Raw genomic sequence first — 24,464 nt, 5'->3', positions numbered from 1 at the left:
GAGTGTTTTACTTTCATAACCTGATTTGCTAGAGTGTGATTCTGACTGCAGTATGAATATTATACACCCCTGACTTTGCAGAAAAAAAATACAACAGAAATATAATAGGTTATATCAGGAAAATACTGAAAGCAAATATGCTATATTTTCCCTCATTTCCAGATGGCGTGGAAGCAAACATCTGATTTACATCCCTAAAACGATGCTAAATTTGTGTGACGTAAAACTGCCGCAGCATTGGGAGCTGCATTTCTCCATAAAAAAAATGAAGTCAACCTAGAACCTGCAGTCAGATCAGCGATGCAGTCTGTGTGACTCAGCTCTTTCTATTTTCTCCTTGGGTACAGGAAAGCCTGAACTGGGCAGAGAGTGCACAGTAACTGGGTGCACACTGCAGATGCACGACACCTGCAGAACACCTACTGCACCAAATATGCTGACGGCGAGTTGCTAAAACCTCATTTTAAGCAAACAAACTATCCAAATCCCTGTAAACCCTAATACTATTATTAAATGATGGTTCATCGTTATAACAGATGGCTAATAAAGCTCTTTTAATTATCGCTATGCATCATCCAACCCAGACCTGCATTCTTTACCAGGGAGAGTACAATCCACTGACTGCCAAGGGGAGAAGGACATTTGATTGGCAGGCTGATTGGTTGTCATGGCAAGAGAAATCAACGAGGAAACATGTTAGTGGTGAATGAGGGAGGAGAAAAGCAAAACAAGGAAAGGTTTAAAAAGCAGTGGTTTGAATGTGAGAAAACAAAGCTTCTGCAGGCACACATACAATATTCAGTCCGATCATGCCTTTAATGACACATTAAAAAATAAACAAAACTTGACATGAAACAGATGCATTCTCATCTGGATTAGCAACCTGTTTACCAAACTGCTTCAACACAGACTTGATGAGCTCCTGAAAGGGAAAGTCCAATAATGTTGCATTGTTTAAAAACAGACTGATCTGTAAATACCGTTTCATTTAAACCCAGGCTAGCTGAGTTATAATATAGGGTTTATAAATATATGGATGGATGGACGAATGGATGGACATAATTTCACACTTTAATGAAAGGGGTCCAACTTTCGAGATAGTGAGGAACATTTTCTTTCTATACATACATTTTCTCCTCCTCTGATAATGACCAGCCACTTTTGCATTAATATATAGGCTGTTAGATTTGCTGGGGTTAAGTTTGTAAGTAGTTTTGCATTTATAAGCACCCTATATAATGATGTGATCAAAGCCTTAAACCAACCCTTCATTGCTGCAGGGAACGGAAAAGATTTAAGAAAACCAAAACAAAACAAAAAAATTAATTTGAGAAGAGTGGAGGGAAAAATATCTTTACAAAACCTGTCGGTCACAACATGAGCAGACTGCTGCATTTCTCTCCCTCCTTACCTCCCCATCCTTGGCAATCATTGACATCTTGGGGGCGCAAACATCTAGAGTTTTTGTTTTTTTTTGTTTTTTTTTTACTTTACAGCAGGATTTGAGAAAAGTGCCTTGAACTAATTGTCAACTTTCCCAGAGCCTCTCTGATACTGTTCACCTGCCTCCTCTCAAAAGTCTTGGGAACCATTTTAGATACGTAGGAGGCCTTTGCCAGAAAACTAGAAATATGTTTACATCTTGTTTTTCCATCACGCTAATGATTCACAGCACAATGGCAAATAAAGGCAGCATAAAAAACCAGCCTTCTTTGATCTTCATCTTCTAACTAACCTAAAACCAACATAAAATCTGTGGAGTAAACTAAATAGAAGACAGTATCAGAAGAGTCAGGACTAAAGCAAGGGTTTGCAATTCCAGCCCTCAAGTGTTTCTCTCACCTCCAACACACTTTGCTTAAATCAATAAGTTAAAATCAGGCCTTTGCGAAACTTTGTCATGCCAAGCTTCCAAAAGTTGCAGAACCTCTGATCTAAATCAAAATCAGTCACACTCAGGACTAATTTTACAATATTACAATTTTGAGGTTGCTGCAGGGGTAGGTTGGGGAGTCAGTCATGGGGCTGAAATACTAACACCTGAAACTTGACAGAAAAAAAGGGTGGAAAATGGAAACTTTCTGGAAAGATGAGAAGCATCATATCTGATCGCCAAGGTAACAGACAGACCCATTATGTCTTAGTGTAAAGGAAACGTTGCTGTAACCAAACATTCTTTAATATATTTTAAGGAGGGTTTGCAACTTTGTCAAAGTCTTATCTGCAAAAACAAATATTTTTTTCTGTAAACTTTAAAATTACGAAAATTAAAGGAAATTAAAGGGGGGGGGGGGGGGGGGGGGGGAATCTAATAATTAAATTAAAGGGAAAAAAACTATAAAGGTAAAGTTAGTTGCTCAAACTTTATTCCAGTATAAATATGCCACATCTGCCTCAACTGATTAAAGAACTTAAATTACAGATTTTACTTTTTAAGGCTTTTCACACATCTTTACAAGGTGAGCTAACAAATGTGACCAACTTTGAATGCAAAATTATTTGCATCCAAACTTCAGGAAGTTAAAAAAACAACACTAGATATCAAGCTGAGAAAAAAAAAAGCAGTAGAGCTCAGTTCATGTGAAACCATTGGAACAGACATGGTCCATTAGTGCATGTTAGGGGGTGAGAGTGGCAGGCTGGAACATGCATGCTGAGGCTGTGGCTGCAGCCAAGTGAATGAAGAGGCACAAGCTCAGGCTGAGGCTTTATTTTTCTACCTGCCACACCCGTTCTGTCGTTGCTTTTTTTTTATAGACTCAAACCCCTTTAAAACCTCTCAGAAAAAGTCCTGATCTGCTTCAAACAATCAGCAGACATGTGATACTCATTATGTCGAAGGAGAATCAACCCTCTAGCCTACCGTGTGTGCAATGAACCTTTTAAACTGCATTAGACATTTCAATCTAGGATTCAGATTGCATGGATGCGGATATGTATTATGTTACCAGGGCCACGGAGACTGAGCGTGTGCCTTTTTCATAGTTTCACTTGCAAAGAAGCGCTGCCAGCAAAAGAACCACTCATTTAAAAACAACAAAAAACAAACAAACATGTGATGTAAAGCAAACGGTGAGGCTAAGAGCATGCCAAGACACTCAATCAGCTTTTGAGTTTTAGAACAGCTGAAACTAGGTTCAACTCCAGGACAAAAACATGGCCTAACTGCAGGGAGTCGAAGGGCTGGTACAGAAAGATCACTGCATGCTGGGCAGCCTTCTGTGTGGACATAGTTTGCATCACAAATTTGTAATCGCCAAATCAAGCCTGTTATGTCTACATTGATGTCAGTACAGCAGGTTATGTTGGGCTGACCGGAGTTTAAGTAGCTCTGAGATACTGCAATCCATGTATGAGGAGCAGAGGCAGAGGTTAGCATCCTGCTAAATGTAGCAGCCTATTCAGCCCCGAGAGAGACAAGTTAACGTCTGATCATCAAGGCAAGATTTCAATAAAGTGGCTTTTGAAGATGTGTTTGACCTTTTAATTTAAGGCCCTAGGTGTGAAGTTTTTTAGATTCTCTGTTTTCCACAGAGTTGGAATCACATACATACAGACTCAGACATATGGACACATCACTGTTAATATCTAGGCAAAAAAAGATGTATTTTTAACCAACAAAAAGGTTCTGAAATATTTCTGGCTGACATCAAAATACTCTCTTTGGTTTGTTTCATGGCAGGGACCCCAGCCGTCTACCAGCCTAAACATTTTTCATCGTGCTAAAGGATCTAAGCTGGTTAGTTTTATCCGTCCAAAACCTGCTCTGTTGTGTGTTTGCCTTACTGGAACACATCCTTCCATCTACTAATTAATTGCACTGATCCTGTGTGCCCAGGGAGCAGTAAAGCGTTCAAACCTAAGGAAACACTACCAACTGTCAAGCAAGGTGGTGGCACCAACATTCACTGAACACTTCTGGGAAAATAATCCTAACAATCTGAACTTTTTTTTCTTCCTGGAAGTTTGAGACTAATTATAACTTTACAAAGAAAAGCTTGTCACTTATTCTATAAGAACTGCTCTTAAAAAGTGTTAATTGCTGCCAAAAAAAAAATAAAAATGTCAGCCAAAGTGCAACTTCTTGAGGGAAATTTAAACAAATATTAAGGCATGTGTTTATATGAGCCTGTATGTATTATTCTGGTTCTATTGACATTGAATACAATCAAGTATTTTTAAAGATATTTTAATGTTACATATTTAAAAAGGTCCAAAATTGGAATGATTCCTCCTATGTTTTACACCGGTGTCATCTTTAAATGACATTAGGAAGAAGCAGTGAATTTCTGTACCAGCCCAGACTCTCTGTGGAATCACTGACACCGGCTGGTTTTTCCAGAGAGGCAGCGTGTTTATTCAATAGTGGATTTGTACTCACCCCGTTCCACTCCACGCCCATACTCACTTCCTCGCCGGTCTCAGAGCCGCTCTCGTACTTAACGCTGGTCAGACTATCTCTGCTCCTCCGCCTCTCGCCCTCTGGATCTTTCAGGATCTCCACCACACGTGTTTGGTGGATGGGATCGATGCCCTGCAGAGATACAGGCATAGTTAGAACAAGCTCCGATGCGGACATTGGCACGGGGAAAATGGGTGGGAGTAAAACGTTTTATGGGGGGAATTAAAGAGATTTCCCATTTCCTGCCCCTCCTGATGTAATTACATCACTTTTTTAGAGACCGATAAGTATTTTAAATGATTGTGAGATGAGAGTGATGTTAGGGGGGAGAGGTGGAAGCTCAATGGGAGCCAACAGAGATGAAGCACTTACTGTGTTGCTCTGGATCCATAGCAATGCAGGAAAAGGGAAAGAAATACCATGAGATTTACTCTCCTAACATGAAGGATATTCTTCAGAATTTATAATAAAAAGGAACGTATGCAAGCGGCATGCAGAAATGGGATTAGAGGGTGTGGCTGACCTGCTTGCGAGACCTCACAGCGCACTCCTCCAGTGTCTCAGCGGCCTCGAGTTTGCCCTGACGGCGGTAGAGGGCACCGAGGTTCCTCAGGGTAGTATTCACTGTAGGGCTGCATGAAAAAGGGAAAGAAATTTACTTAAAAAGGTCACAAGAGGATGAAAAAGACAAATGCAAACCTATCAGGTTTGGTAAAGGCTGCACTACATCTAGAGGCTGCATCAGGAGGCTTTACAACTAAGCTATAAAACATAGCTATTAGTGTCACCTGTTGACTTTGCAGGCCTTGTACCAGCCACCATACTCTCCATATGGGGTGTTGTCTCTGTGCTTGCCCTGGAAATAATCCAGAGAGGAAACAAAGAAAAACACGAGAGAGAAAGACGGATTAAAAACCTGATCGGCAGCGTTTTTCTGTGTCCACAACTAACATATCCTCTGCATCTGATACGCAATCCTTAAAAAAGGATGATACTTCAGACTCCCAGGAAGGCTTTTCCCTACCAAACATACAGCTTTGTTTAATTGAATGTGTTCTTACTCTGCTCATCTCCTCTCTTTCCTCTGCATGCATCCAGATGGGCTTGTTCTGAGCTGCAGATACAGGAGAGATGGTTTATATACAACTGGACTCCAACACTGACCAAAATACTTTATTCATCTACAAATTTACTTGCTCACATACTGCAGGGTCAAAAGCATTACATGAACACATGTATTTAATTAGGTAGTGCAGGGGTCACCAACCTAAACTGCTCAAAGAGCCATATTTGACCAAAAAAACGAGGTCAGGTGGAGGAATGAATTCTCAGGAGAGATAAATCCTTTTGATAAATGAATGAATTATTTAATCAATGATCAAGTTTTGCTATTTTCTCATTTTCTTGCAGGCTGGAAAGAAAATGATGCTAAACGCCACATTAAACAGCCTTCTTAGGAAAATAAGAGAGGCTTTAAAAAAAAAACAAAAAAACAAGACGTAGGCGGCAGGGACTAATGATTTCTGATTCCTTTTTAATGACCCAGGCAGGAAAAAACGAACATCATAACAGTTTATCCTTCATCCGAGTAAACTGTAGCAGCCTGCTCAGAATGAGATCATCTTTTTTTTACCATCTACATAATATTAGCTTGAATAAACCCAGTTTAGTTATAAAACACATTTAATCCAGGCAGAAAATGACAATCTCTAATCTATCATCCATTATGGTTCCTTACCATCAACCGATCCAAACTCTTTCTCATGAGCTCGGGTCAGAATCTCTTTGTACAGAATCTCAGCCTCTTTGTATTTCCCCTGTTTGAGGAAGCAGGAGGCCTGCAGAGAAACAGGAGAAAATACATGTAAATACGGATGCATTTTAGGGCACTAACTCTGCAAACCCTGAGGAGAAAAATCCATCTACATAGGCGTCATGCAGGAACAACACTGCAGCATACAGCCTCATTTTTACTGGGAAGATTTTACTGACTGTGAGATGATAAAAAAATAAAAATAAAAACTGGAGAACATAAAGTACTGAGCCAGGAGATCAAGGACATTAACTACCTCAAAAATATAATAAAGAATAAAGATCTAGCTAATTTCTCTGAGAGAAAATGACAGCCTTGAATGAGCTAGCTTAAAGAAATGCAGAAAATGAAATTTGAAATGTATTAACCCATTTAGGCCGGGAAAGCATTAATGCATTTCTACCATTCAAGCCGGGGGCGCTGTTGCGTAATTCTACCATTGACGCCGGGAGAGCATATAAGTCAAGCAAGGAGAAAGAAGTTTTTTCTCAAGCAAACATGGAGGAGTTTGACAGAGAAGAGTTGTCGGAAGGCAGTGTTTTTGAGGAGTGTGTCGGCTTTGATGACGGTATAGATGAAAATGATGACTTTGAACGCGCTGAACCAATCGAACTACCACCGCAATGCACGGAGTGTTTTCAACCGCACACCTGGAGTGAAAGTTGATTTGCCTGCAGACGCCACACCGCTGCAGGCATTTGAGTATATTTTTAATGAAGAACTTTGGATGCATCTTGTTACCGAGACGAATAGGTACAGTGACCAAACAAACCAAACTCCAACAAGAGCAAAGATGGCAAAGTGGTCACCCGTGACTGTGACGGAGATGAAGACATTTATTGGGCTGTGTATGGGCATGGGAATTCTTGTGTTGCCAGTACGAAGAGATTATTGGCGACAGAGTAAACCTCTCTTCAGGACGCAGTTCCCCCAAAATATGTCCCGGGACAGATTTGTGGCCATCTGGAGGTAAGTTGTATGCAATTTATAACACAGACATATGCATTATTATGCATAATAATACTGTTAATAAGTAATCATCAGATAGTTATTTATGTAATGTTTGTTCTTTATTTTAAAAACGTTTTATATTGCACATTCTCAATGAAGACATGATCACATATGGAAAAAATAAAAGGTTGAATTTTTTTTTTTTTTTTTTTGATTACTGCTTTTCACTTTTTTTTTTTGGAAGAATTTCAAAGATAAAATATATTTTGAGTTCTATCTGCTACAGAAGCTGAGATATCAATAATTTACTAGGCGTTGACACAGTTGCTGAATTTACAGAAAAACTTCAGGTTTTAGGGGTATTTTTTAAAATCGGCCATAGGTTTTTAAGGTGTTTTTTCCAGGCGTTTTAGGCCTAAATGGGTTAAAGTGAAACTTTGTGGAGAGAATTCAATCTGTAAAGCAAAGGCCTCTGCAGAGGTCATCTGAAAACAGCAAAACAAAATGTATGTTTCTGTAGAATATTAAGAGGCGTTTGTGTACAAATAAATGGCTTTGAGTGAACACTGAGCCAGGATGCCCCTTTCTCACCAGGTTGTTCTTGGTCTTCGCCACATTGGGATCATCTGGACCCAGCCTGCACTCGTAGATCTCCAGGGCGCGGCAGTAGTAGTACTCCACCTCCTCATATTTGCCCTGGTTCTGGCACAGTAGGGCCAGATTATTCAGCTGTTTGGCTACATCTGGGTGTTCTTTCCCCAGGACCTGACGGCAATACAGAGAGAAAAACTAATAATTCACTGTGTCTTTGTGCTAAAGGTGCAAAGAGAAAACAGTTGGTGATTAGAATGGTCCAAATTTCATTATTAACGATATCAGTAACTAAACTTCCATAGCCATAAAAATCTGAATACCTTGATTAGAAAACACACCACACCTCAGTGAGGTATGGTGAAAACAAAACAAGAGGTAGATAACAGGAAGGCTGAGAGCATTAAAGCTATTTCAGCCTCCTGGATTTAAAAGAGACATGCTGGAAGCATTTCGGAAATGACAGAGTAAAGGTAAGATTGTACATTTTTTAAGAAATGCACAAAGAGACACTAATAGAGCTAAATCATCAGTGTAAGACGCTGCAGACAGTTTTTAGAAAATCATTTCTGTAATCATCTGATCTTTGTTTTTTTTTCTGCTGCAAGAACACAGAATATATAAAAGACAGATGACTGATCGAGTGAGCTCAGAATAGGACCAACAGATAACATTTTACCCTTCAGAGTTCAACAGCTGGTCATGTCTCTAATCTATCTTCTGCTTCTCCTCCCTAGTGCTTTGTATCCATTTTCAGCTGTGCTCTCAATTAAAAGCCATAATTCCCACTCTGACCAGGGAACAGCCCCCAGAAGAACTTTACACTCAATTTAAGAAAATCATCTTCTCCTATCCAAAGATGATGTTACTGAGGAGACTTTTTCCTGCTCGGTGGACTGTGCTGCTGGTGCAGTCCAGGGACATGACCCACCTTTTCTCTGATCTCCAGAGCTCTCTTGCAAAGAGGCTCGGCTTCCTTGTACTTCCCCCTCTTTCCATACAACACAGCCAAGTTGTTGAGCGTTGCAGCAACCTGGACAGAATAAGAGACAGACACAATGATTAGACCCTCTGCTGTTTTTGTACTGATGCACTTCAGTGATTTTTCCCGCTGTAGTCCAGAGAACTAATAAAGTCTTCAAATACAAGAAGCTCCATCAAGCTGGGCTCTACGAAAACTCAAACCTCCAAGGTGTTAAACAAAAAGAGCTGCAACATTGCTCTATTAGCTTACTCTGGGGTGTGGGCGTGTTTCTAAAGAAATCTTAAAAACTATTTTTAGATTAATCTTTCAGATTGGTTATTTTACATATGCATCTGGATGAACTGAAATATCAAGAGAAACTTGATTCATTTAATCATTTTAGTGAAAATTTTAATGAAGATCCAAACTAAAGTTTCTATAAAGATTTAACATTACAAAAAAAAAAAAAATCTAATAAATGATTTGTATGACCTGGACAAATTATTGTAGCACTTTTTCCTCTCACATAATCTTCAGTTTATATGCAGCAAGAATTAGTAAACAGGCCTGCCATAACAGGAAAGTAACATAATATTTCTACGACTTTCTCCAACTTATTGTCAATAATATAGAGGATGGAGAACATTATAATAAGTGAAAGCCCTTTGGGAAACTCCTCCAACTCCCATTGTCATTGTGACACAGCACACCCAAGTGAACACTGCACACTGTGAAATTGCATTTATGCCTCACCCGTGCAAGGGGGCAGCCCTCAATGGCGCCCCAAGGGAGCAGTGTGGCGGGACGGTACCATGCTCAGGGTACCTCAGTCATGGAGGAGGATGGGGGAGAGCGCTGGTTAATTACTCCCCCCAACAACCTGGCGGGTCGGGAGTCGAACCGGTAACCTTTGGGATCCAAGTCTGACACCCTAACCGCTCACCCACGACTGCCCATTAAACAATCAACTTCTTTAAAAATAATTTTTTGTGTCTTTATCCTTCTTATGGAGGGTATCTGCCATTGTCCTATAAGAAGTGCAGATCAAAATAGATAAATATGCATTATTCTTTTAATTTTCTGTGTTAGCCACATATAAGCCCAAATTCTAAACATTATTTATAAATATAATAAATACATTTCCGTGCATTACATTAAGGATTGATTAAAAACGTCCAGGTTAGTCTCTGTAAACGGCTGCAGATGGGAAACCTCTCCTCTAAATAACAGAAGTTTCACTTTTTGAATCAAATGAAACTGAATTATTTCATTTTCGGTTCTAATTAAACCTGTAACCTGGGTGAGGATTTTACTGTAAGCCAGAGTAGGCCCAGACGGCTATTGACTGATTACTTCCTGCCTCCGGGCGTATGACCAGCAATCCATAAATTAGTAGAGGAATAACAAATGACTGAGCAGGACAGTAAACATAGAACTGAGCTGGTTTTCCTCCCTGTTCACCAGTTACATAAAACAAACATAAAGGGACAGATGGCTGTGAGCTACTGCCATGAAAACTGAACGCTTACAGCTGGGTGGTCTTTGCCCAGGGTTTTCTCACGGATGGATAGTGCATCATTGAGCAGATGGGCAGCCTCTTTGTATTTGTTTTGATCCCTACATGATTAAAGAAACAGGACTTGATCAGCTTAATGAAGCAAAATAATGAAGGAGGAAGCTGGTCAAGTGTATCTGTTGATCCTTACCTGTAGACCAAAGCCAGGATGTTGAGCATGGTGGCAACATCAGGGTGGTCATGTCCAGAGGTTTTCTCCAAGTCCTCTAAAGCTTGCTTGCAGAGCGGCACCGCCACCTCGTACCTGCCCTGAGAGGCGTACTGGATCACCAGGTTGTGCAGGGTTCTCAGGCGGGCTGGTATCTCATAGCCTCCCTGCTGGGCTGCAGCCACGGCAGCGCTGTTGTGTTGGTGCTGCACTGTGAGAGGAAAGACCAAAGAATTAAACATTTTTAAATTCTTTAGAAAAACAAAGAATCAGGTGGGAGTTCTCGGATATACATTACTCTGCCTCGACCTTAAAACCTCCCTTGTTTTTTTACATCACAGACCAAGAGCTGGAAACTGAATTCCTTTATTTACTTATTAGTAAATACACATTTAAGATCAAGTACTAAACATCCTTTCACTTACTTCCTTGACCTTGGTCCTCTTCATCATTAGGGAAAAGGTCGTCCAAGTTGTCTTTTGGTGTTTCTCTGTCTTTCTCCTCCTGCTGGTCAAAAGAAAAGAGAATCATTAGAACCTCCTTCAGACATTAAAATATATTTAAAAAATGTCAAGAAAAATAAAAGATTTCAAATCCTATTTAACTTGGTTGAGTTAACTTATCATCCATTAAAGAAGGTTACATATAACCATACAAATGATGCTAAATCACCATAAACACAACCACAAATATTAGACTCTATAGAACCTTAAAACCTTTAGGTGGAGGATAAAGTTCTCTCATCTATTAGTAATAAAAAGACCTGAAAACATAGCTGCTAATCTAGACATATAACAGAGGCCCTAAGGCTCCAGGCAGGAGAGTTTCTGCTGATTTAAGCAGAAAAGAAAAGCCAATAAGCCCCATTTTGGGATCAACATACGGGAAGGTAATATAGCAGCTCATTGTTGCCACCTCATCAATAAAAACCTAAAGTAGCCTCTTATTTGGAGAAAGGTATATTCTTACTCAGCAAACAGGAGAGGCGTATTTATCTCCTGCACATGCACATTTCTTTATGGCAACTAAGCTAAAATTAGAACTTTCTACTTATAAACAAATACAAAAAAGTATTGCAAACATCTTGGCAAATAATTTAACACAATTACTGATTTAGAGACATTTTTTTTACTGCAATTAAAACACAATGAGAGTAAAAAATGTATAACCCATTGACGCCTGTTGCAAATATGCAACAAACTGTATGACCCAAACAGCTAGAATACTGTGTGGATTCTCCCCATGCCAGTTATTACATATTCAATAAAGATCTATGAACCTTTGACACTGGACTCTGGTCATTGATGCTGCAAATTATTACTGACCATTATAGCTGTTGCACAAATTTGCAACACACTAATATTTCCTTAGCTTTTAGTACAATAGCTGATGTAACAACCTCAATTTGGCAACTGCTTAACACAATAAAACAACGAAGCATAAACAAACATTTCAGTGTCAAAAAGGTTTTTGGTTGATTTAATTACTTTTCTTTTTTGTACTCTGGGGCTTTTTCAGCCCTGGATACAAAATATACCAAAGCAACACTGTGCAACCTTTAGCCACCAGGAGGAGCTAGATCTGGAACTTCTAGGTTCAGCAACATTTCAACTCTTCTGTCACAAAAATAAACACTACACCTCTGTATTCAGGAAACGTATTGTTGACCACTTTGGACCAGCAGATTGAGAATTTATGGAGCTGCTTGTAAAGACGAGGAAAAAATTGAAACGCACCAGGTGATATATGCCAAGCTGAGAAATAATTCAATATCTCTCAAATTAGGCCAATATTTTGGTCATAAGTTAAGCCGTGATTCAACAACCAGAGGAACATACCGTAATTTTCGGGCTATAAGCCGCGACTTTTTCCCCATTTTTCGACCTTGCGGCTTATACAACAATGCAGCTTATATATGGACTTTTACAGCTAACGGCCACTAGGGTAATACCTAAATCTATGGATTTTACCATCCACCATGTTGACGTCACATTTTCTTCAACACACAAGTACGGTAGCCGCACGCGCGGGAATGCGGAGGTCCTCTGGAAGCAGACTTCTACCGCAAGTGGTACGTGACAGAACGACAGCGAGAAAGACGGACATTGCGAGCGCAAGACAGTTTGTATTAAACATAAAAAACCTGCGGCTTATATTCAGGTGCGGCTAATAGTCCGAAAAACACATCATACGGTATGCAGCAAATGAGAGCACCTGCTGACTGTAGCTTAGATGCAAAGATATGAGGGCTCTTCCAGATTTTTTTTGCTAGTGACTCAGTATGCATCAAATTGCATATTAAAGCAGCTGGTGAAACAGAAAACTATGTAAATTGGGAAGTGCGTATTGAAATTTTGTAGCCTATTATTGGTAATCATCTTACTAAAACTGACATTTTGGAACAACTAAATCTAGAGAGAATTAGGGATGCCTATATAAAAGCTTCTCATTCACAATAACCAATATTGCAGATTTAAGTTTTGACCAATACAAATATTGAATGGATACGAGAACAGCACAAATCATTCATACCTTTATGACTTATTTTTTAGAGTGGAATATTAGAAAATGTTTAATTGGTGTTACAGACATAAATGCCAACAGTCCACAACAACAGACCCCGTTCCTAAGGGGAAGATCCGTTCTTCTGGTTCAATTTTCAATTTAACCTGGATGACTGACAATCTTCAGCAGCAAATTACACAACAATAGTTATGAGAGGAACTGAGCCATGAAAAGGGTTACATCAATGGGTCCTAGGGCTGGGCGATAATTCAATAACGATATATATCGATCGATAGACGTGTGGCGCAATAGAAAAAAAGAGGGTCGATAAAAGTTCGATAAAAAAGAAACGCAGTTTTCCTTCCTTCTCATTGTAGCCTAGCATGTAGGTTTATGCTAGTCACTACTTCCTCCCAACCAATCACAATCGCGGACCCAGGCATGTCGTCACCAAGCGCCGCCCTCTCAAACCACAACACAGAGCACATGTAGTTTGTAGTTCGGCAGTCTGGCAGTATTTCGGTCATGGCAAGTCGGACCAAAAACAAACCACAGTCATCTGGAAAATGTGTCGGGAACCAGTGAAAACGAAGTCTGATAACACAACCAACTTTTTTTTATCATCTCAGCCGCTCACAGCCGCAGGAGTAAGAGCTGTGTAGGCCCCGGTGCGGCTCTCCTCCGAGGAATCTTCGGAAAATATATATATATTTTCAGTTCTGGGCAGTTTCCCACGTAGTTCTAACAATTGAGATAAAAATGCTGAGGGGCCAGAAACTTCAAAGTAATAACTCAGGTTAAAGCAGGAAACGGGGGCGGCGGCGGCGGTGGGGGGGCATTTATTTATTTGTTATATTTATTTTGGTCACTTTTCTGATCACTGTAGTTTATTCTTTGTCAGTATTTAATAACATATCTCAGGTCTCTTAAGTTATTTTTCTTTAAAACAATTCTGTTATGGTTAAAAAAGTTGGTTAAATAAAGATTTAATTCGAAGTCTGTGTTTGTGTTTTTTATTCAAATTAAATCATTTAGCAATATTATAAAAAGTCCAGGCAGAGCTGCACATAAAATATGGTTTCCAATCTTTTCAATAATTATCGATATCGATCAATATGCATTTTTTTTTTATCGATAAGCTTTTTTTCTATATCGCCCAGCCCTAATGGGTCCTTTTCTTTCCCTGCACCAGTCCCTGACACCCATTCTCACTGCAAGTCAAACTACAACAATAAACCCATTTTATGTTTGCTAAATTTGAGCATCCTTTCATGTTTTGATGATTATCTTTAGGGCTGAGCTCCAGGTCTTTAGTGTGGAAAGCCTCCTTTACTTTTTTTTTAAATAAATAACTCAACGCCATACTAATAGTTGAAAGATTTCCTCACAGGGCTGTTAAAGATTTACTTACAGTGGGCGAGACGTCTTCATCATACTTTTTGAGCTGGTTCATGAACTCCAGGTGCTTCTTCTCCTCCTCCAGCTGGGCCACGCTCTGCTCGCTCTTCTGCAGCTTCTGCTGGGTGTTGGCCAGCTCGTCCCGCAGCCACTGGTTCTCCTGGCAAAGCCTCCTCACCTGAGCGCGCAGCTTCTGCTTCTCAGACTCCACCGCATTCAGGTGATTGGACAGAGCCATCATCACCTGAGGTAGAGACAGCATTGAGGACATTTAACGGGACGGAAGAAACATAGCAAGGGACAAGAAAGACAACTACAAATGCAGTCAGATTCTGAGTGAATCATGATCACCATGTGAACTCAGTATAGAATGAGGAAGCTGTGAGGAGGAAACAAGCCGGACGACTATCCAATATAACCTGTATTATCATAGGCTTCTTTTCCTTATTTTTCCTTACCTGGGCTTCTCCCAGGCCTAGCTCGATCATCTCTACTGACTTGCGGAGCAAGTTGGACTTCTCATGGACCAGGTTGGCCTCTTCATCCTTCTTTAGGCACTTGATGGTCTCCAGCAGGCTGTGGAGGATTGAGTTGTGCTCGTTCTTCAGGGCCTCCAGACCTTGGATGACCAGCTTTGTGTTGGAGATGATCTCCTCCTGGGAGAGCTTCTCCAGCTTCTCCTCCAGTGGATACACCATAGTTGACATTTTTGCTGGAGCTCAAGGAAACCTGAACCAGAGGAAACAGAAAAAATCCCAAAGAACTGTTTAAATTGTGTTCTAGATTTTCCCTTGACAAGTTAAACAAAGGGGATTTAAAAGAAAAGTTTTAATGTTAATATTATTCTATTTTTCTAAGCTGCTTTAGCTGAGATGAGTGATTTACAAAACCAAGAACAGCAGATAATCTGGTTGATGTGTTTTAAAACGGTTTTTAGAACCGTTCATCTAAAACAAAATTAACTTGTATGTTACTTGAGCAAAATCCAGGGTTGTCCTCAAATGTATTAGGAGTGAATAGAATAGAATAGAAAATAAATGAATCAATTTGGCGATATATCGCTATCTTAGGCCGCCCAATATAATATTGAACTTTTTTGCTACTGATAAAATTAAAAACTATTTCCCCCTATGTAAAACAATAGGGGGAAATAGGCTACCTTTGCACCACCGCTCCAATAGATGGCGCTATGGATCCCTTTTGCTGTGCAACTGAAACACCAAACAACATAGGTACCAAAACAGAATGATCGATATCTTCTGATAGCGTATAAAGCTCTTGCTTTTATATCTCTATATTTCATTTTCATATTACCTTAGTAGAACATTGCAATACCACGATAATAATGTATTGTGATGCTTATTGTATCATAACAACCTTGGCAATACTCATCCCTGTACATGAGGATTTTTTTTTAGATTAACAACAATTACTTCTTAACCTGCTTTAATAACGTCGCTGACTATTTAAAGCCATAAATGTATGGTTGATCAATCTCAGTCAATATGAAAATATACCTTAATGTGAAATGACATAAAAATCTCTAAACTAATGCATAATTCATGAATGCAACCCGATAATGTGCTGAAGAATTAAATTAAAAATAGTTTTTTTTAACTAAATTAAATGACTTTGTTTTTGAAACGTTTTCTGTTTAAGAAGCTCCAAGAAGGGAGACATTTTATCTACAATGATGGACTGATTGTGTTCCTTTTTCTCCCTAAATTGTCAGAAAGTTGTAAAAGGTTTTAATCAAACAAATCAGAATCAGAATCAGAAATACTTTAATAATCCCAGAGGGAAATTACTTTTGTTACACGCTCTAGTTACAGTTTTACATGATATATACACACATCCAACTATACAATATAATAAGATAAAAAATAAGAATAAAAAGTGATAAAATACAAGCATCTTACAAAAAAATGTCAGGCTTAAGCAGTCAACAAGAACAAAAACCTTTTAGGAAGACTTGGAATCCCTTTTCTACAGACACAAATACATATTATAAAAAAGCTGCAGTGTTTGGACCTAAGCTTAATGACGAGCTAACTAATTGAGGCAAATCTTAAAAGGAGAAGCTAGAACAAAAAAAAGCTCCAAATAATGATTTTCAATGACTCAGCTGTGCAGGGGTGTCACACAAACTCTCTAAATAAGGAGCAAAAGTAAATCAGCTAATGTAAAATTGTGAGTCACATCAATTGATTCAGCTTTGTTTCTAAATATTTCTTTTAGCAAGCCGTGCTTCTTTTGTATGACATGAAATGGGATCTCAGTGTGTACAGGGATTTTTCCGTCAATGTTAACCTACACCGTCTCATCTCTGAGCTCCGGTAATAAGATCACCCTCCAGCAGTGAGAGATGTACCCAGAGGTTATCTAATCGCTCAATGTGAGACACACAGTGGGTCAGCATTTCTTCAGGAAGCTCATCTACATACAGGTGCTGGTCATAAAATTAGAATATCATGAAAAAGTAGATTGATTTCAGTAATTCCATTTAAAAAGTGAAACTTGTATATTATATTCATACATTACATACAAACTCATATATTTCAGATGTTTATTTTGTTTAATTTTGATGATTACAAATGACAACAAATGAAAATCTCAAATTCATCATATCAGAAAATTAGAATATTACTGAAGACCAATAAAAACAAAGGATTTATAGAAATGTTGGCCAACTGAAAAGTATGAACATGAAAAGTATGAGCATGTACAGCACTCAGTATTTAGTTGGGCCTCCTTTGGCCTGTATTACTGCAGCAATGCGGCGTGGCATGGAGTCGATCAGTCTGTGGCACTGCTCAGGTGTTATGATAGCCCAGGTTGCTCTAATAGTGGCTTTTAGCTCTTCTGAATTGTTGGGTCTGGTGTATTGCATCTTCTTCTTCACAATACCCCATAGATTTTCTATGGGGTTAAGGTCAGGAGAGTTTGCTGGCCAATTAAGAACAGGGATACCATGGTCCTTCAACCAGGTACTGGTAGCTTTGGCACTGTGTGCAGGTGCCAAGTCCTGTTGGAAAATGAAATCTGCATCTCCAAAAAGTTGGTCAGCTACAGGAAGCATGAAGTGCTCTAAAACTTCCTGGTATGTGGCTGCGTTGACCCTGGACCTCAGAAAACACAATGGACCAACACCAGCAGATGACATGGCACCCCAAACCATCACTGACTGTGGAAACTTTACACTGGACTTCAAGCAACGTGGATGAAGTGCCTCTCTTCTTTTCCTCCAGACTCTGGGACCTTGATTTCCAAAGGAAATGCAAAATTTACTTTCATCAGAGAACATGACTTTGGACCACTCACCAGCAGTCCAGTCCTGTTTCTCTTTAGCCCAGGCAAGACGCTTCTGACGCTGTCTGTGGTTCAAGAGTGGCTTGACACAAGGAATGCGACAGCAGAAACCCATGTCTTTCATACGTCTGTGTGTGGTGGTTCTTGAAGCACTCACTCCAGCTGCAGTCCACTCTTTGTCAATCTCCCCCACATTTTTGAATGGGTTTTGTTTCACAATCCTCTCCAGGGTGCGGTTATCTCTCTTGCTTGTACACTTTTTTCGACCACATCTTTTCCTTCCCTTCGCCTCTCTATTAATGTGCTTGGACACTGAGCTCTGTGAACAGCCAGCCTCTTTAGTGATGACCTTTTGTGTCTTGCCCTCCTTGTGCAAGGTGTCGATGGTCGTCTTTTGGACAACTGTCAAGTCAGCAGTCTTCCCCATGATTGTGTAGCCTATAGAACTAGACTGAAAGACCATTTAAAGGCTTTTGCAGGTGGTTTGAGTTAATTAGCTGATTAGAGTGTGGTACCAGGGGCAATCAATTTTGAACCTTTTCACAATATTCTAATTTTCTGATATGATGAATTTGAGATTTTCATTTGTTGTCATTTGTAATCATCAAAATTAAACAAAATAAACATCTGAAATATATGAGTTTGTATGTAATGTATGAATATAATATACAAGTTTCACTTTTTAAATGGAATTACTGAAATCAATCTACTTTTTCATGATATTCTAATTTTATGACCAGCACCTGTACACTGGTTATCTGTGTGCATTGAGCAAAAGGCCACACCCTGCACAACACAAAACCCACTCTGAAGGCAACAGAAGATATTCAGCTACAGGAAATCATTTGGGGATTTGGTGCCAATAATAAGCTGCAGTGCTCCAGGTTACCAGAGGAGATACTTTCAGATCCCAGCTTTAAAAAACACAGCCTGCTGTGAATGTTAGTGTAAAATGACAACAACAAAAAGTACCAGTAATAATAACCATCAAGCTGCCTGCAAAAAAAAAAAAAAAAAAAAAGGAGCTGGAAAGACTTAATACGGAAAAATGCCAGGCATGTATTGCGTACCTTGAACATGTGACATTTCCCCCAAAGAGTCCGAAGGTTAACTGTGACTCAAAGCCTCATTACTGTTGGCTACATGCACAAAGGAAAACATCCAGGCCCTAAACAACTGGGACTCAGTCAGAAATAAAACTTCAAACTTATGCTCATGCTTATATTCTAACAGAACCTCCATCAGGATCCTGTTTGAATATTTGATAACCCTAAAGCGATCCACATGCATAGGAGAACACAGCAGCAGCACACCCTTTCTAGGAGTAATAATGGATACCAGCATCTCTGTGTTATAAACTGTTGTTGAGCAATGGGATCCTACGTTACTATCATCACATCATAACATGAAGAATGTCTGTAGAGCTGTTACCTCTGCAGAGACGTCTGTGAGGATGCACCGCACCATCAGAGCCAGTTAGATCAAATATGGGGGTGTCACAATTCTGACTTCTTTGGGTGAAAATCTGTTGGTTTTCAGTTTGAAAGGCTGTAATATCCCATCCATCATTAACAGGTTGCTTTTAAAACAACTATCTTTGAACAGAATTTTTTTTCTTTATGTGGTTTGAAGGAAGCCAGATGCAACCAGAGCAGAAACTTCATTATTTAAGACTTGAAGTTTGCTCTTTATTCAGGCAGCTACCTCTAAACCGACAATAACCTCATTAGAAACCAGGAAGCTCAACATGATAATGAAAGGTTAACACAATATTGGTGCATAGAGCTAAAGCCAATTCAAAATGGCCACACCACTAATTTTGTCTGTTCTTATTGACCGTTTGGGCAGGAAGAAAAACATATTTTGAACGGGTTAATTGAAACAAATCAGAGCTGGCTGGTTGGTTGCAGCAGGTTCACTGCATTCACTCATTGGTTAAATGGTGTGTTTGTTTATCCATGGGATAAAAGAGGTAAAAAAAAAGGAATATCTGAATCATCTTCTGCTCAACCAATCCTGCACTTCTGCCTTGTTATTTATGTCAAATCATGTGAACAAAGTGAGCGTCTCTCAGAAGTTGTTCATCGTGTTGATTTGTGTCTGACGGATACTTGACAGGCGCTCAAACCAGAAACTGAACAGCTGGTGCTCCACTGAAAGTTATGCAGCTGTCGAGATCTCTGTTCAGAATGACACTGGTGTCCGTTTACCAACAGCTGGGAGCTCTGAACAAGCAGCAGAGGTTTTTAGGGAAGGCAACATCACAAACTAAAGAAATAACAGTTGGCAGGTAGAATTATCTCCAATGGTCATGTATTCTACCAATAGCACCCAGAAAATGAGGTCAGTAATGTTAATAAATGAAACATAACCCTTGAAACACTTAAGACGATACGGACATTCATCGGTCGCTTCATAAATACCTGCGTTCTAAACTACACAGGATTAAAATGATTAAAAGCATTGAATCATTTACTGAAGAGCAGAGGAGAGGCATGTTAAATCCTCTCTCAACTGCCATTAAGTCTTTCAAGCACTACTTATATAATCTTCACTATGATTTTACGTTACAAAAGAAGTGAACTGTAATTAAAAAAAAACCTCTCTGACCAAACAGGGTTAAAAAAAAAGAGAAAAATAGCAACCATTTCTGAAGGGAAACACATTAAATTAATACACTAATCTTTATTTTTTCATCATCTGTGGACCAAATACATTCCTCTCTCACATAAATATTGAAGTTTTTCACCATTATAAACTTAAAAAATCCCAGCAGGGTTTTTAAAGTTTATAATGAGCTATGACCAATTAAAATCAGGAATAGCCTATTAGTGAAAGAGAAAATGTTGACTTGGTGAATACATGGAAAGCAGAGTGAGCTGACAGCCTACTATATTTATGACCGAAGCAAATTATCAAAAGAACAGAATAACTCAAATTTGCATAGTAAAATAAGTAACAGAGCTTTTATTGTCTTCTGCTGCATTAGTCACAAGGGAAAAGATATTAACTTTTCCGTAAGTCTACGTTAAACCAGGGAAAAATGGAGCTGAGCATGTCTCTCTTATTGAGTTTGGCTTCAAAGCTCCAATCCTCTCTGAATGTTTTCCCTTTGAATGATCAAGAACATCCAGAGATCACACTGCTTGTTACCCTTCAGAGCAACTCTGGCTGTCAGGCACCTGTGTGGATAAAAGCACCGACTAACTGAGGACGCACATTAGCTCATAAAGACGTACGCTTTCATCTCTACCAGCTCTTTTTCCAGGATAAAACACTCCAAACACCTTCCATCTTTCAGAGAGGGGAAGTTAATGTTTGCCAAGTCTTTAAAGAACTGAGATGAAGTTTAAAACATCCAACGTTTGCACTTTATGAGGATGCCTTGCTATTAATCTGTAACTTTTAACATCACTAAAGACAAATATATCAAAAGAAATTTAGAAATTGAATTAACTGACTACAGCTGTAGCTGAACTATTCTATGAACAAAAAAGTAAATATGCATTATATGGCTTTTATTCTCTGTTTAATTCTTTCGAACAAGATCTCAACCGATCATTCATCTCTAGAAGCTGAGAAGAGATGCTGCTGGAAGACTGTACAAAGCTAACATGCATCAACATAAAAAACAGAGGTTAATCGATGCTAATGGCTCCCACATACATGCCTTTGATTTGTAATCTTATTGTGTTGTGATAAAATATGCACGGAAATAAATAAAAAAAAACCTACCAATGCTGCAGTGTAAATTAGTCACACTAACTGTTGGAAAACTGTCATCCATCTATCACCTGAAATAACTGAAAAAACAACCATTTTTTTCTGCTGGGGGCCTCATACATAGAAGAAAATGGTGATCTCACCTTCTTCTGCTACATTCCAGGAAAATACATGGCTCTAATCCAGAGATTTTCAAAGTAAGAAGGATAAAATCCGCATGAAACTGAACACAGATGGGATTAAAATGAGATGGTAATGAGAGGGAATGGATGATGATGCTGCAGAGGAAGAGAGGGAGGGGGGAGGAAAAGGAGCTGCCTGCAGGATGACTCTGACCTTCCCACTGCTTCGTCAGAACAAGCAGCATCAGCTAAGGGTGCACATTAGGAGACAGGCCCGCCCACAGCGAGAGGAAAAACAGGCGAGCGCAGAGGAGCAGGTTGGGTGGGGGAGGGAGCCATGCAGCTCTCCTCTCTCCTCTATACCCAGACATTACAGAATAACCTCAACGACAACGAAAAGGGACTCAGGGGAGAAATAAATTGAAGAAAAAAAAAATGTTTTCAGCCATTTGCATTTTCTCTAGCAAATGATCCTGCTGTGAGCAAAGCATGAACCTGCTTTTATAATCCAGCTATTCTTAATATGAAACACACACTGAAAACAGTGGCAATGCAACGCTTAACTTTACGGATAACTTTAATCATTCAAAGCTCAGGTAACACTGCAGCAAATCAGCCCACGCACACAAACAGCATTCTAAGATCTTCTATCATCTAGAAAGCTCTACAGCAGAGTTTGGGCATATATTCTTTTCACCATTGGTTAAAAATAATAAAGACTCAGCAATAATGTCAGAATTTTAAACTAATTGAAAATGACTAGAAAAGTTAGCGTTAGATCAATTTTCTACAGTTGGTGTTATTGATAAAAGCTTTAAAATATAGCTGACTTAAAGGATTGTGTAGAGATTTTGCAGTACATATATGCTCTTTAACCCTTTTTGATAAAGATGCAATGTTTAATTTTTCCCTGGCTAACACATATCCCTGGTTTTCTTTTAAATCTGATAAGTTGAGGTCTATATTTTTAAACAACCTGTTAGTAGAGAAAGAATAACCAAAGAAGATATTTTAAATAAAAAAAGAAAATGGCACAATAATATAATTATCCTCCTGTTTTCGACCAAAGAACAGATCCCTGTTTTTATTTAGGTTTTTTTTTAGATAGATTTCCAGCAAGAAAATGGTTTGTACTACATTTCAATTAATTTAATATTTAGGGGGAAAATGGTCTCAATTGATCACAGAAACAGAATGTCAAGCTGATTTATTGGTGAAATTGCTGATGTTGCTAAGTTTAAAATTGACCTTACAGGTGCAGCAATCCAAGGTTTTCTTTTTTATTTCTTAAAGCTCTAACTTGCTTTAATGAGTCTAGTAAATTTAAAAAAAAAGTGATTCGGGGCAAATGTTAAAATTGAGACGTTTTAATTCAGATTATCTTCAAAATACAGTAACAAAAAAAAATAAAAAATAGACTTTTGTAGTTTAAAGTTGTCCATTTAAAATAGAAGAGATCAGGCTGCAGTGAGTCCCTGCAGAGGCAAACAATGCAACGACCTGACCACAACGTTTCCCTCCATCTCTTACACAAACATTAATCCAACAGAATCGGTGCCAGACACAAAGGAGAGACGGGCACGCGGGAGGGTGTGGCAGAAGTGCCACAGTCACCCATCAATCCTCTGACTGTACCTTTAAACATGTCCGACAACAACCGGTCCTAAGATCATCCTCAACCTCAATAAAATGGATCAGCTAGACATTTTCTGCGCTCCATAATAGTTGTTTTATTTTACGGTAATTACACGTTAACGACACTGACGTGAAGAAAGGCACTACTGAAAAGATACAAAATGACCCTAACCAAGTAGAAGGTAGATAGAAATATAAACACTGTTCAGGAGTGTTTTCAAAAAAATGTAGCTTCGTGGATCGTAAACGTGGCAGAAGGTGGCTACGTTTAAAGAGTCTATTCAAATATATAAAACTGAATGATCTTGTAGTTTTCTTTTTTAGGTTAATATTGATGTTTTCATGTACCAAACCGTGTTGTTACAGCGAACTTCACAGACTGTCCACAGATGCGGTCTGCTGCTCCGCTGATTGGCTAACCGGTTAGCTTCACCACTCCCTGGCTATTAGCTGCGGCTTCCAGCTGTTTAATGTCTCATTTCGGTCATTTATAAACACTGGGGCCGCAAAGTAAACCAGCCGGATAATCGTTATAACATACATAACTAAATATTTAGGATTAACATCATTGTATAGTCTGTTTTTTACTTACCGAGAGCTAAGACTTATGGCTAGCTCAGCCCCCTTCCAGATCCAAAATGTCTTCTACGCAGCAAAATATTCCCACAAGGCATTGCGTCTAGTGCTGGTTAAAGTGACGTCATGTTTTGTGTTCTGCCCTGAAACTGGAAAATGTGAGCATTCTGACACATTGGACATTTTTAGCCTAAGCTAAACAGTGCTGCTTGGGAATTTAAGGATTAGGGCCACTGAAAAAAAATTTAAAAGTTAACTGATTTTTAAATTTTATTTCAGTATAATGTGAGAAAAAAGTCAGAATTCGGACTTTTCCCCCCATATTAAACTGAAATAATATATAAACATTTTGCATTTTAGATAAAAAATAAATAAAATAAATCATCTGTCAATATGTCCAGTCGAGAAGTGGAAAATTTTTATTTTCATCGATTTTAATTTTTAAAATTAAAAATGTTTTAAGGAACCTTTGGTTGTCCAATTATTAATCATAAAATTATTGACCGATTAATCAATTTGCAAAAATTATCGTTAGTTGCATTCCTAGTTAAAGGAACAGCTGTGTCTAAGGTTTACTGGGGGATAAGCCCTAAAATGGCTGTCAAATCCTTTCAAGTATCATCTCTGAAATATTTTTTGGAGCAAGACATAATGTGTTTAGATTAAAATTTTGACATGCCTCATGTTGACAGGTTCCATTGAAGCAGATTTTTCTTCATCTTTCACCATTTTCCTCATTCTATGTATGAGG

The 24,464-nt window shown here is 38.9% G+C and overlaps 1 protein-coding gene across 10 annotated transcripts in view; it reads right to left on the bottom strand.

Annotated features, from left to right (window-relative positions):
* Positions 1-23,855, bottom strand: part of klc1b (kinesin light chain 1b) — a 33,398-nt gene extending 9,543 nt beyond the window's left edge. For 2 of the 10 annotated variants that reach the window (XM_038294731.1, XM_038294738.1), the window contains exons 1-14: positions 23,730-23,855; positions 14,807-15,077; positions 14,362-14,592; positions 10,871-10,952; positions 10,428-10,656; positions 10,251-10,338; positions 8,689-8,790; positions 7,758-7,931; positions 6,141-6,240; positions 5,464-5,516; positions 5,191-5,258; positions 4,926-5,034; positions 4,775-4,783; positions 4,382-4,534 (exon numbers count right to left, since the gene is read on the bottom strand). In XM_038294731.1, the coding sequence (XP_038150659.1) occupies positions 4,382-4,534; positions 4,775-4,783; positions 4,926-5,034; positions 5,191-5,258; positions 5,464-5,516; positions 6,141-6,240; positions 7,758-7,931; positions 8,689-8,790; positions 10,251-10,338; positions 10,428-10,656; positions 10,871-10,952; positions 14,362-14,592; positions 14,807-15,055 (1,647 nt within the window). In that variant the 5' untranslated portion in view covers positions 15,056-15,077; positions 23,730-23,855. Of the gene's footprint in view, positions 1-4,381; positions 4,535-4,774; positions 4,784-4,925; positions 5,035-5,190; positions 5,259-5,463; positions 5,517-6,140; positions 6,241-7,757; positions 7,932-8,688; positions 8,791-10,250; positions 10,339-10,427; positions 10,657-10,870; positions 10,953-14,361; positions 14,593-14,806; positions 15,078-21,523; positions 21,729-23,729 lie in introns of those variants that run through there. The other 8 variants (XM_038294736.1, XM_038294739.1, XM_038294737.1 and 5 more) reach the window with 6 other exon arrangements.
* Between the last annotated feature and the right edge of the window lie 609 nt (positions 23,856-24,464).

This window comes from Cyprinodon tularosa, unplaced genomic scaffold, assembly GCF_016077235.1.
Source record: "Cyprinodon tularosa strain WSP-4 unplaced genomic scaffold, ASM1607723v1 ctg343, whole genome shotgun sequence".
Lineage (NCBI taxonomy): Eukaryota > Metazoa > Chordata > Actinopteri > Cyprinodontiformes > Cyprinodontidae > Cyprinodon > Cyprinodon tularosa.
Note: the sequence above shows the minus strand (reverse complement) of the source record. Positions and strands in the feature narration are given on the sequence as shown.